At 41.8% G+C, this 13,767-nt stretch overlaps 1 protein-coding gene across 3 annotated transcripts in view; it reads right to left on the reverse strand.

Moving 5' to 3' along the window:
- The window catches only part of LOC126194791 (flap endonuclease 1), a 92,451-nt gene that overhangs the window by 51,611 nt on the left and 27,073 nt on the right, over positions 1–13,767 (reverse strand). For all 3 annotated transcript variants that reach the window (XM_049933095.1, XM_049933096.1, XM_049933097.1), the window contains exon 6: positions 3,307–3,525. In XM_049933095.1, coding sequence (XP_049789052.1) covers positions 3,307–3,525 — 219 coding nt within the window. The remainder of the gene's footprint in view (positions 1–3,306; positions 3,526–13,767) is intronic.

Consider the following 13,767-nt stretch of genomic DNA (forward strand, 5'->3'; position numbering starts at 1 on the left):
ACGTGATTAGGTTGATTATATATGAGCTGCAGAGCAAAATTCATTCAATTAGGAGCACATATACAAATGAATTAAGAAAAATATAGGCTAGCAAAACATCTGGTTTGGAAAAGCCCACGTCTACAAGACTACAGTATCATGGTTTGCGTTGGCAGAATCTCAAGCTTTTTGTTGGCAGTGTCTTTTTTTTTAAGGAAAATAGTTGGTACAAGGAAAGACTACAGAAATCTGGAAAGGTGAATTCTTTATTCAATATTGTTTTATTAAAAATGTCACAGCAGTGCTTTCCATTCACAACTTGTACAACAGATGATTAAATTAGCTTTTAAGGTGTTCCACTAAAATTTCTTTCAGCAAGGTTGCTCAGTAACTTCTTTTTATCCAGTCATGAACCCAAAAGTTTCTTTTTCTTTTGTCATATGCAGAGATTTCACACAAATAAGCATTAACTTGGCCACAACGCTTACAGCTGCCAAAATTTTACACAAAACTACAGTGCTCACAAAACAACGAAACTCAAGCGTACACTGGTGGCATTGTGTCAAAAGAGATATAAGAAACCATTTGCGTGCAACTCGTTTCACACGATGAGTGATACAATCCAGTATTGTCGTGCGAACCGAGCTTTAGACCATTATCAAGTGTATCTGAAACTTTAAGATACACTCGATAATCGCCTAATGTAAAGACTGAAACCATTTGTGTGGACTTAATAAATTTCTTATTAAACAACTGGAGCAGATGCTGATTCATTTCAAGAAGACACTAACAAAAGACTTGTCCTTATTGTTTGCAGCTGTTACAAGCTCTAAAGTTTACAGACTACAGTTTACGTGATAACTTTGCAAATGAAATGTTGCTGTAAGATGATTTTCTAGATTGTGTCATATTCAATGATGTATCAACATTTCTCTTAAGTGGAAATGTGAAAACACACAATGTGCGCACCTATGGGTCAGCAAATTCCCACGAGACTGTAAGTTGCAATGAGACTCCCCTAAATTGAATATTTTTGTGCCACATCCCGGCAGAAACTTTATGAGACATTTCTTTTTGCTGAAGCAACATGGGCGCACTGCCTCACTGGCATTAAACTGAGTACGAGATTGGTTAAAGGACACTGTACGTGACCGCTAGATTGGTCACAAGGGGCCAGATGACAGTTTTGCATGGTATCCACTTTAACCTGATCTGAGGCCGTACAATTTCTACCTTTGGGAGTTCACAAAGGATCATGTGTATGTGCCTCTGCTAGCAGCTCATCTACATGACTTAAGAAACAGGATTGAAGCAATTGTTGCAACAATTACTCCAGACAAGATTTGAGAAGAACTCATCTATTGACTCAATGTATGCTGTGGGATGGATTGTGCTCACATTGAACACTTAAAAGAAAAACTGGTCAATTTGCTCTTTCATTTGATGTACTATTTATAATTGCAAGTTGAATATAATAAATGCTACAAAGCATTAAAAACCTAATATTCATTTTAAAACACCCGATAATACTCTCCTATAGCATAATAAGTGAAAGTCTTCAGGTCAAGACAATGAGAGTTCTTGAGTGCACAGAAGGCAAATCTGAGATTTTTAACTAACTCATCTACATAGTTGGAGCACCCAGGAACTTCACACTAGAGGTACTTCTGGTACCTGTACATCATTTTGATTTGTTTGCAAGAAAGGCCTGGAATCCCATTTCTCACTCCCCTTAAAGAAGAGCAGAAGTTAAGGCCCGATAACAAGATGGAACTAGAAATGCTTTGTTGCAACAAAAGGCAACAATGAGTCAAGTGGAATGTGAACCTAGAATAGAATGCCTGGTCCATCACTGAGATAAATGGGAAGGTAAGAGAACATGGACCATTATAACGTGCATCAATTCAACAGACAACCAGATGATAACAGGCTCGGCTGTTGAAGTATTCAGCAAATCACTCATGAGAAAATTATGTCTCAGAACATTTTGTACACATACAGAGTGATTCACAAAGATATGCAAATATTTTAATATGTTATTCTACAAGTAAAACTAAAGAAGAAAGTTCATATAAACATAGGTCCACAAATGTTTAGCTATGGAGTTACAGTTAATAAAAGATTTTGCCTGAAATTTAGTAACTTTGCTAATATGGAGCCATCACAAAACTATACGAGGTTAAAGTAAAGCACAATTTCCATTAATTTTGTTGTTATTGATCTGATGAATCTAATAAAACATGTCCCAGACATGTATCTGCAATAGCTTTCCAGAACATCCAGAGAGGCAAAGACGTAGTTTCATAAAAAATTTTAATTTATTAACTACTTGGCCCAATTTGTTTTTTAAATTCCAGATAATTGCAGAAAGTTTTTAACAGAAGTTGTAGAGAATTTAATTTTGGAAAAAGGTAATAACGTTAACTGAAACTGTATGAATGTGTCAGATAATTTGCTTTTATTATTACATATTACAACAGTTACTAAGTGGTTTCATTTAAATACGCTGGTTTTATTATGTTCTTTCACTGAACAATACGGAAAACCAACTCATTTCAAGGATAGGAAACGACAAATAACTCAATGACGGTTGCCAACAATGACAAACATTTCTACATTCTTAATGAAAAGTAAACAAATTTACTTGTATAATAATCTTTGCTTCTCTGGATGTTCTGGGAAACTACTGCAGATACACATCTGGGACATGTGTTATTAGATTCACCACACCAACAACAGCAAACTAAATGGAAATTGTGTTTTACTTTAACCTCGCACATTTTTACGTGCTAAATTTCAGGCAAAATCTTTTATTAGCCATAACTCCGTAACTAAACATTTGCTGACCTAAGTTTATATGACTTTTTTTTTTAATTTTACTATTAGAATAACATATTAAAATATTCGCATATCTTCGTGAGTCACCCTGTACACACTGGGGGGGGAGGGGGGGGGGACGAAATCATAAATCACATACATATCATCTAGTTTGTTTTTAGTGACTCCTACTAGCAACATTATTATAAGTATTAACAGTAACAATAAAATTGAGCAACTTCTTTCTATTGACCATTCAACCACTACAGATCGTAAGTGTGAACTTTGTATACAAAGACATGAAAAGATGGAAAACACCTTTAAGTAAGATCATCTCGAAGGACACGTGTAAAAATAACAGCAACATGGATTGCTCCACTATACAAATGACACTGCTATTGCTACAAGAGGTATGAATGGCAGCAAATCTGCAGACACCTGAACAACACTGGTTTAACAATGCAACAATGAAGAAAAAAGAAAATGTTACTGAAAAACAGAGTGCCTTACCTCAATAGTTTCTGGATCAGCAACATCTGGTTCTAAAAACAGTTGCCTTGCTTCCTTATACATCCACCCTTCTGGTGGTGGGTACTTCTTTGTATCAATATTCTCAAGAATTTTTTCCAAACTGTGATGCTGCTTTATAAGGTCGATGGCACGTTTGGGGCCAATGCCTTTGATACTGTCACAGTAATCACATCCCAACAAGATGCACAGGTCAATAAACTGCAAAACAATGTCCGTATTCATGCGTCATGTAATTGTAGATCATAACAGTTTAAATATTTTACAAACTAATAAGTCTAATGTTATAACGTCAAGTTTAACAAATATATTTCAGAACGACATAGTACATATAAGTCACAGAGTAAGTTGGCAAGCAAGACATGTGTACACGTTAGCATTCGAACGAGCACTGAGTCCCAGTCTAGCGGCTGCTGCTCGGCTGGCCACTTAGGTGGCGCAGCTGCTGCATGGCTGGCAGACAGTGCCGCACGTAGAGGACGCGCGTAATTGCGCGGCGGCGCTTTGAATGATCGGCGAGTCACAACACTTTTCCCCCTTTGAAATTGTTGCACTGGTCTTGATGGAGGTGTCCTGGAGATGGCTAACATCCATAGGCGTTGTTTGACTCGCCGTAAAGTCTCGAGGAGGAGGCTTCCCGTACGGACGGAAGTGTCCCCGATGATAACGGGTCGAGATGACAGGAGACGTAGGGGTCGAATCAGCTGGGGCCCCATGCACCAATCTGCCCATTGCGGCAAGTCCAGTTGATATCACAGGAGACATGGGCGATGTGTCGGCGTCCGTTGGAGGAGGAGGCGAGTAGCTTGGCTCTGACAGAGGATGGTCATCCGGTTCCTGCATGGGCACGTCTCCTGGTGGCATGCGTTCTTGTGCTGGCATCGCGATGACGGTGAGAGGGCTGCGTTTTGAGTATTGAGAGATGCCAAGATCCCGAGCGTCAGGTAGAGCCAAAGGTGGTGTAGCGGCAATCGGAACAGGCGTTGCCGGCACACGGGGCCAAAGCTGGTCCGAATGACTCACTGCAACACCCGTGTCCGTCTGGATTTCATACAGGCGTCTGCCACGGTGTCTTAAGATGCGGCCTGGGCTCCATTTTGGCTGCCTGCCATATCCCCGTACCCAGACGAGGTCGTCAGCGGTGAACTGGCCAAGGGAAGGCACCCGCGGCCGTGAGGTGGGAGGCCCAGAAGATGAAGTAGCGTGCGGGGCTGTCGGCCATGTAAGAGCTCAACTGGGCTATGGTCGCCGATGGGGGTGAAACGGTAAGACGCCAGAAACTCGAGAAGCGCATCATCAGCAGCAGAAGAAGTCAGAAGTTTCCGCATCTGAGCCTTAAACATGAGGACCAGTCGTTCAGCCTCACCGTTGGATTGTGGATGGAACGGCGAGGCCGTGACACGCATAACGCCGTGACGAGGCATCTGTGGCAAGAACAAGATGTTGGCCAGGTCGATAAGTAGCCAGGCACGGGGCCTGTTTCAGCATAGTCTTCAATTTCTGGAAAGCCGCATCGCATGACGCAGACCAGTGAAAAGGCACGTTTTTATGCAACAGGCGATGCAACGGCTGAGACACCAAAGCCGCAGACGGTAAAAACTTGTGATAGTATGCTATTTTCCCCAAGAAGGCCTGCAGTTCCTTAACAGATGTAGGGCGAGGAAGGGCATCGATTGCAGTGACAGTTTGCTGAAGCGGACGAATACCCTCCCAAGAGAGTTGAAACCCCAAGTACGTGATAGATGCCTGAAAAAATTGTGATTTCTGAAGATTACACTTAAGACCGGCAGTCTGTAACACATGAAAAAGTGTGCGGAGATTTTGAAGATGTTCTTCAGTGGTGGAGAAAGTGATAACAATGCCGTCCATTTAATTGATACACCCAGGGACAGAGAGCAATAATTGTTCCAAGAATCACTGATAGAGAGCAGGGGCGCTAGCAACCCCGAATGGCAATCGTTGGTATTGATAGAGGCCGAATGGCGTGTTAAGGGCCAGAAACTGCCGGGAAGCAGCGTCGAGAGGAAGTTGATGATAAGCTACTGACAGGTCAATTTTAGAAAAATACTGGCCTCCAGCAAGTTTAGTGAACAGTTCTTCAGGACGGGGCATAGGGTAAGTGTCGATGAGACATTGAGCATTGACAGTGGCTTTGAAATCGCCACAGAGACGAATATCACAATTTGACTTAGCAACGACAATGACAGGAGAGGACCACTCACTGGGAGTGACAGGAAGCAAGACCCCTGAAGTAGTGAGACGATCCAACTCCCGTTTTACCCAATCACGAAGGGCCACAGGAATGGGCAAAGCCCGAAAAAACTTAGGCCGAGCTGTGGGTTTGAGCGTGATATGAGCTTCAAAGTAGTTTGCACGGCCTAACCCAGGAGAAAAAAAGGGACGAAAATGTCGACAAGGAATCCAGTTGAGCATAAGGAATAGCATCAGAGACAATATTGACAGAGTCATCTATGGAGAACCCAAAAACGCGAAAGGCATCGAAACCAAAAAGATTTTCTGCGTTGCTCTGGTCGACCACAAATATGGGAACAGTGCGAACGACGGATTTGTAAGATACCTCAGCATTAAACTGTCCCAAGAGAGAAATCTTCTGTTTATTGTACATCCGTAATTGCCGAGTGACAGGTGACAGGAGTGGAGAACCCAACTGAAGATACGTCTGAGAATTAATTATAGTGGCAGCAGAACCAGTATCCACTTGCATGTGAACATCTCGACCAAGGATTTGGACAGTGAGGAATAACTTCCCTGAAAGGGAAGAAGTGCAATTGACAGACAACACAGAATCAGAATCAGCGTCATGCTAATGAACATCATATATGCAGTCAGATTTGCAAACTGAAGACACATGACCTTTCTTTTTGCAATTGTGACACACAGCCCAATGTTGGGGATAATCCTCGCGTGAATGTTTTGTAAAACACCGAGGACAAGAAGGAAGTTGCCGGGGGTTTTGCTGCAGTTTCTTAGCGGGTTGTTTACGGCTAGGCCGAGGCTGCACGTGGGAGCACACTGCAGCCACATCGGCTGGCGGGGACGCGCCGCACGCGTCGTCAACAGTGCACAGAGGTTGTATTTCCCCGACATCATCCCACGCCTCTATTTGCGCCCCAGCGACGCGAGAAATTTCAAAAGACTGCGCAATGGAGAGAACTTCATCTAGAGTCGGATTCGCCAACTGAAGGGCACGTTGCCGAACTTCTTTGTCAGGCACCGACCGGATAATAGCATTGGAATCGGCATATGATTCGTTGTGAGCGTCAGTAACAAATTGACGCTTTCGACTGAGGCCGTGAAGTTCAGCAGCCCAAGCGCGATAGGATTGATGTGGCTGTTTTTGACAACGATAAAAGGCAACACAAGAGGCTACCACATGTGTTTGCTTTTGAAAATAGACAGACAGAAGTGAGCACATTTCAGCAAAGGACAAAGACGCAGGATCCTTCAAAGGAGCCAATTGCGACAACAACCGATACATTTGAGGTGAAATCCAGGAAAGGAACAGAGACTTACATGGTTGTTCGTCCGTGACATGAAATGCCAAGAAGTGCTGTCGAAGACATTTTTCATAATCAGACCAGTCTTCCGCCGTCTCGTCATAAGGAGGAAAAGGAGGTATAGCCAACGACGAGAAACGCCCCGCATTTGACGCCACGACGAAATCGCGAATCGCCGCTGTTAGAAGCGTTTGCTGTTGAAGGAGATTTTGCAATAGTTGCTCGACAGTAGCCATGGAAACCTGTGGGTCAACGGTGAAAAGGAAAAATCCACTACCTCGTCGCCAATTGTTATAACGTCAAGTTTAACAAATATATTTCAGAACGACACAGCACATATAAGTCACAGAGTAAGTTGACAAGCAAGACGTGTACACGTTAGCATTCGAATGAGCACTGAGTCCCAGTCTAGCGGCCACTGCTCGGCTGGCCGCTTAGGTGGCGCAGCTGCTGCATGGCTGGCAGACAGCGCCGCACGTAGAGGACGCGCGTAATTGTGCGGCGGCGCTTTGAATGATCGGCGAGTCACAACATCTAAGTATTAAGCCATGTGAATACAACTGAATAAGTAGCCAATACTCATCCAGTTTCCCTCCCTTTTCCTACAACTGTTGATTTCAAGTCCATAATCAACCAATTTTTACTGAAGAAACATAGCACCTTTATTCTTACCTGGACAAACACACGCTAGCTAGTGTGCACATCACCCATCCTTCCATAAGTGTATTGAGATACCAAGAGCATAAGTATAAGAGAAATTTTTCCACTGTCTCCGATGTTCACATATAGTAATGATTATTGGCTTACTGTACAAATGTCAGAATGGGATCATGAAAACAGTTTTATTCTGACAACAGTTATGAAGCAAAAATGTCTCACTGAATAATTCATGCACAACCAGTAAATATTCAGAAACACAAATCAACTGTCCTCAACGACATTACTGCTTTCTAGTTCACTTATTCCCTAATGGCAAGTTCAACAGCCCAATAATGAGTGTGGTTGAACCAAGATGATAATTACCGGGGTTGGAACTTTGAAATAGTGGCAACTATTTATTGACAACCGATACATTAGAGTTATATGTTTGCACCTGTCACTGTCCTTCAAAGTAGTCGTCAGCATTGCGTAGAACCTGCTGCCAGCGATGAGGAAGGCGTAGTATACCATTAGCAGAGCCTGTTCTGTTGATGGTGCGAATGGAGCGGTCTACTGCCTGTTGACTCTCTGGAACAGTTCTGAAGGGAATGCCACGAAGTAGTTGCTTCACCTTCGGAATCAAATCAAAGGCACAAGGACTTAAGTCCGGGGAGTATGGTGGATAGTACAGTACTTCCCAGTCCCACTGACCGAACAGAGCAGCCACAGCTTGCGCTGTATGCACCCGCGCATTGTCGTACAAAATGATGGGTGTGTTGCGCAGAAAGTGTCGCTGCTTCTTTCGCAAAGCTGGTCGCAGCTGGTGCTCCAAAATTCGAACAGTAAAACTGTGCAATGACGGTTGCTGTGGAGAAACAATGCATCAGGATAACACCATCACAGTCGTACAAGAGAATCACCATAACTTTAGACTGCTCCATTCACACCATCAACAGAACAGGCTCTGCTAAGGGTGTACTACGCCTTCCACATGGCTGGCAACAGGTTCTACACAATGCTGGTGACTACTTTGAAGGACAGTAACAGGTGCAAACATGCAACTCTTTTGTATCGGTTGTGAATAAATAGTTGCCACTATTTAAGTTCCAACCCTCGTATTAAAGTCAGCTAGATACAACCAAAAAGTCAAAAATTTTTCTAATTTTATTGTCTAAAAGTTAATACCATCAGATTTACTTCTGCTGTAGAAAAAAATAATGAATTTTGTTACAAATAATATGCAAATAAATGTTGTAGAAGATAGATGGGATTCCTTTGATTTATTAATCACATCATCATTTATTGTAGACTATAACATAGCGAGACACAACAATGGCAGAAAATGCAAAGGGAACTGTAAGTGGAGTCTCAAGATAAGGTAATTCATCAGCTACACAACAATTATCGTAATAACAAACAGAAATTTACAAATAAAGTGGAAGCTAAGACTAAGTCAAACATCCCAGCTGTCTGTCTGGCATATGCAAGTGACTGCAATCTTCTCTGGTGAGTCGGAAACTGCAAACGAAAGAACTGAACAGTTCCAAAGGGTAGCAAAAATGATAAACCTATAAATCTGGTATGATAAAGCTATTTATGTCACTCATCAAAGATGCCTCCATACACTATCAAGTTGGGAGAGAGTTTAAGAGAAAAAGTTCATACTTTCAGTACTATTCAAAAATGTGCAATTTGCGTTTATGTGAGTCACGGTGGTAATTTTAAAAGCAATGGATGATATTTTTTTAAGTATATGCGGTAGCCTGACACTTTTCTCAGCAGATAATGAACCCCTGATGCCGATCCCCAACATTTTTCACACGTGCAAATTTTTAAAGAAGATCCTACCCCTAGCCTAACACAGGAAGAAGGTTGAAGCTGACTAGGGTATAATTTTAAACACATTCTTACAACTTATTGATACAAAAGGACAAAAAAATCTTCTTCAAAATAAAGAACTGGTTCATCAAAAGAGGAAAATCAGAAGAATAGAGAGCTCCGTGCATATGGGGAAATAACAGAAGAATGTATGGGAGACAGTCCTCATTTAAAGAGTACATGACAAAAAAATTTGAATCTGTATCTGCTAAGTGCTGCAATAGTAAGAAATTGTTGTAAAGGTCTAATTTAAAATATGTAGCTACAATTAACAAATTAGACTGCTTGAGTTGGTAGAAACAATAGACAAGATTGGAGAGGTACAGATGACATTAAAAACAAGCGATAGAGATGCTCCAGAACTCTTTCATCCAAATATGAATGGTTGGAAGAACTGGCTTAGATCTACCAAATATCTGCATTAAAAGACTTGAGTGACAGCTGATAAAGATTCATGGATTAAACAAGAAAAAGTAAAGAAAACGAAAGAAAAGAGAAGATCATAGTTTTATGGTTATTTATGAAGACTGGATGATGCACGACTAGTAATAAAATTAAAAGCTGCTTCAACAAACGGAAAATGAAGCTAAAATGATTCTGGGAAGTGAGAACCAATCTTTTTAATTTAGGAGTGGAGGAAGAAGACTTATTGAGCAGAAATAAAACAATGGAAAGTCCAGGATGGAATAACAACATGTAAAATGACAGATTGCTACTCACACCATACAGTGTCGAGTCACAGATAGGCACAACAAGAAAAACTGCTGCAAATATTCTGCTTTTGGACTATGTCCTCCATCAGGAGTAGAAACACACACACACACACACACACACACACACACACACACACAAATATCCATGCAAGCAAACTCGCACATACACGACCATTGTCTCTGGCCACTGAGGCCAGACTGTAAGCAACTGAGCACGATAGAAGAAGCAGTCTGGGTGGTGAAATAAGGAGAAGACTGGGGCAGGGAGTGGGAAGGATAATAGGGTACGGGTGGGGGACAGTAAAGAATGGCTTGTGGGAACACACAGGGACATGGTTGGGACAGGGTAGGGCAGCTAGACAAAGTCAGGAGTTTAGACAGGGGAAGAGGAAGGAGGAAAGAAATGGAAGGGACAAAAGACTGTGGGTGTGTTGGTAGAATAGAAGCCTGCGGAGCACTGGCATGGGAGCAGGGACGGAGATAGGTGGGCGACAGGTAGAGACTACCGAAGGATTCATTGGGTGCATCACAGATTGCCCTGCCTTTGATGGGATAGGTGACGCTTGTGACGACTGGAGTAAGTGGTGGTGGGAAGATGTATGGGATCAGTCGTGTGTGTGTGTGTGTGTGTGTGTGTGTGTGTGTGTGTGTGTGTACTGCTGAGAAAGGCCTTAATGGCCGAAAGCTAAAATTGTGTGAATCTTTATATTTTGCCTATCGCGACTCAGCATCTCAGAAAAACTATAATTACCTTAAGAGTATACGTAAGGAGGAAGTATGAGCAATGAAGGAGAACGCAAGCCAGATTGGAGTAAATTGTGATGCTCATTTAAGAAAAGTCAGTGAAGCGAATACTCAGATAAATTTATAAATAGCAGGATAGTAGGGCTTGAACAAAATAGGTAGACATAGTGTCTATCATGAGTTGAATAATATGTGTATACATAGTATCTACTAAGATTGTAGAAGCTGAAAAGTAGAGGAAGACTTAGGGTATTAAATGAAGTGCTAAGACGTGAGAGTGAAGTGTAAAACAAATTTTTATTTTACCAGGAAATATTTAATTATAGTGTACATAAAGATGTATAATAGGGCAACAAACCATGAGGCCTACTCATACAGGATAAGGGGGACGTACCCGCCATTTGCTAAGGATATAAGGCAGGCCTACCTACATAGAGAGAGGATGATATGTGGCTTGATGAACAGGGATGTATTACAAAGGGGCGTACCTACCAGAATGGAGGGAGGAAGTGAACTCATAGGGTCAACCCACATGTAAGGTATAGGTACTGATCCTATGGGAAAACGACAGTATCTGACAGAAGTCACACATGTAATAGGAATTATTCTGTCAAGTTTGAATTCTATATATCACTAGCATTATTATGTTTTATGTGAATTTACAAGTGTTGAAAAGAACACTTTCATTGGCCCAGAGTTCCTCCACACTACAAACTACTATAAATCATGATACTAGCACATACTAAGGAAAAAATAGCACACGGAATTAGAACAAAAAATAAAGTACTCAAGTGTCATGAACACCTGGAGGTTACAATTGGAAACTAAAGGTTTAATCCTCACGATTCCTATATATAAGAAAACGAACTCCAACATTGATTGAAATGTTCACATTTTATAATTAAAGTAAAATGAAAAAAATATGGACTAGCTAAATAATAAAAAAAGGGGTTTCACAGTTATGAAAAGAACAAGGTATACTGTTGAAATACAAATTGTTGTTACACGTGGTATAAATGTACATAATGACTGTATGGTCCGCAGTTTATGGTCTTGCGGTAGCATTCTTGTTTCCCACGCATGGGGTCCTGGATTCAATTCCCGGTTGGGTCAGGGATTTTTCCTGCCTCAAGATGGCTGGGTGTTGTTGTGTCGTCTTCATCATAATCATTCATCATCATTACGGTCAGAGGAAGGCAATGGCAAACCACCTCCACTAGAACCTTGCCTAGTACAGTGATGCGGGTCTCCCGCATCATCCCCTACGCTGCTTGGAGTATGGGACCTCATCATCATCATCATCATCATCATCAATGACTGTATATAATATATCGCGTGTTCGATCTGAGGGGGGGAATATGTAGTGCTTCAAGAATTTCTGCCTAAATTCTAGAACCACCTGGCCTTCCTCCGTCTCAAACACAGGATATTTTAAATAGAAGTGTGAGAGAGACGAATCCGACCTACTGCACTTTGTATGTTTGCGTGTGCAGGTCTAAAAACAGTCACGAGCAAACTGTGGACACAGCGGCCGAACGGCGGCTGACGAATATCTGCTGTATGACCCATAGAGTTTCAGTGTATGAGTAGAGAAGAACAAGGAGTATTTATATATTATTCTATGATTTTAGTGACTGTGATGATTGTTAAGGACAAATGAAGAAATGAGGTTAGACTTTCAAGTAATTCATGTGTTGGACTTGCTAGAAGCAAGAAAAGTTCATAAATTATGGTTGACTTGCAAACTTTCGAATATTTATATGAGAAATAGTGAATTTGTTCTTTGTGGAAGTTGAAATATACCAAAACTAAAAGTATTTTGTGAGTATTCACTTATTTCATGAGGAGAGAGAGAGAGAGAGAGAGAGAGAGAGGGGGGGGGGTAAATTTCCTTATCAGCTTTATTCTTCAGAGAAGAAGTTTTTGGAGATCGACGTGGCCGACTATACAGAGAGGAAGATCAGCTGTGCATACCAAGTAAGTCAACTGATGTGAGAACGGTGTGAAGTTGGCAAATCAGCTCCACATCTATTCTTGTCGTCTAAAGTGTTAGAAGGTTGTCATACGATGATGCCATGTGGGTGTCCATTACCACACCACAGATCTGTTTGTAGGGGATGCATTCAATTGAGAAGTAACTGTGGGCGAGGATGTGTAGTTGGTTGTGGTAATCAGGATGGAGATTGTAGGTTTAGAATCAGCTGGGTGTTTCGGAAGGTAGTGTTCAATAGCAGCAAGGCCATGGGCATTAGGGATGTTAGTGCAATGGGAGATGGCATCAACAGAGATGCAAGGTGCTGTGCTATGCTGTGAAGGAATAGGAACTGTGGAAAGTCAGTGGAGGAAATGATTGGAGTCCTTTATACAGGAGGATAGGTTACAGGTAATAGACTGAAGATGTTGGTCTATGAGAGCAGAGATTCTCTCAGTGGGCCACAGTAACTGGACACAATGGGGGTTCTGGGTGGTTGGGTTTATGGGCTTTAGGAAGCATTTAGAAGGTAGGAGTGCAGGAAGTAGTAGGCATGAAGGGAAATGTAGACTCAGGGGAGAGATTCTGGGATGTGCCAAAGGATCTGAGGAGAGACTAAAAATCCTGTTGGATTTGTGGAATAGGGTCACTGTGGCAGGTTTTGTAGATTGACAAATCTGACAACTGATGGAGTGCATCCACTAGGTAATCCCTGCAGTTCAAAACTACAGTGGTGGAGCCTAAGTCTGGATCACTTTTTAGGTGGTGGATTGAAGTTCTTTTTGTAGTTGTGTGGTGAGCTACCACGCTGAGGGATTTAGCAAAAGATGGTGAGGCACGGTTTGAGGTTAAGAAATTCTGTAATGTTAACAGGGGGTGATTTGAGTGTAGTGGGATGGATAACAGCTGGATGGAGAAGTGAACGAGTCAGGCAGCATTCAACATTGGTTTTGGGTTGAGTCTGATTGGTAGAGTTGGT

The sequence above is a fragment of the Schistocerca nitens genome, chromosome 7, assembly GCF_023898315.1.
Source record: "Schistocerca nitens isolate TAMUIC-IGC-003100 chromosome 7, iqSchNite1.1, whole genome shotgun sequence".
NCBI classification, from domain to species: Eukaryota; Metazoa; Arthropoda; class Insecta; order Orthoptera; family Acrididae; genus Schistocerca; species Schistocerca nitens.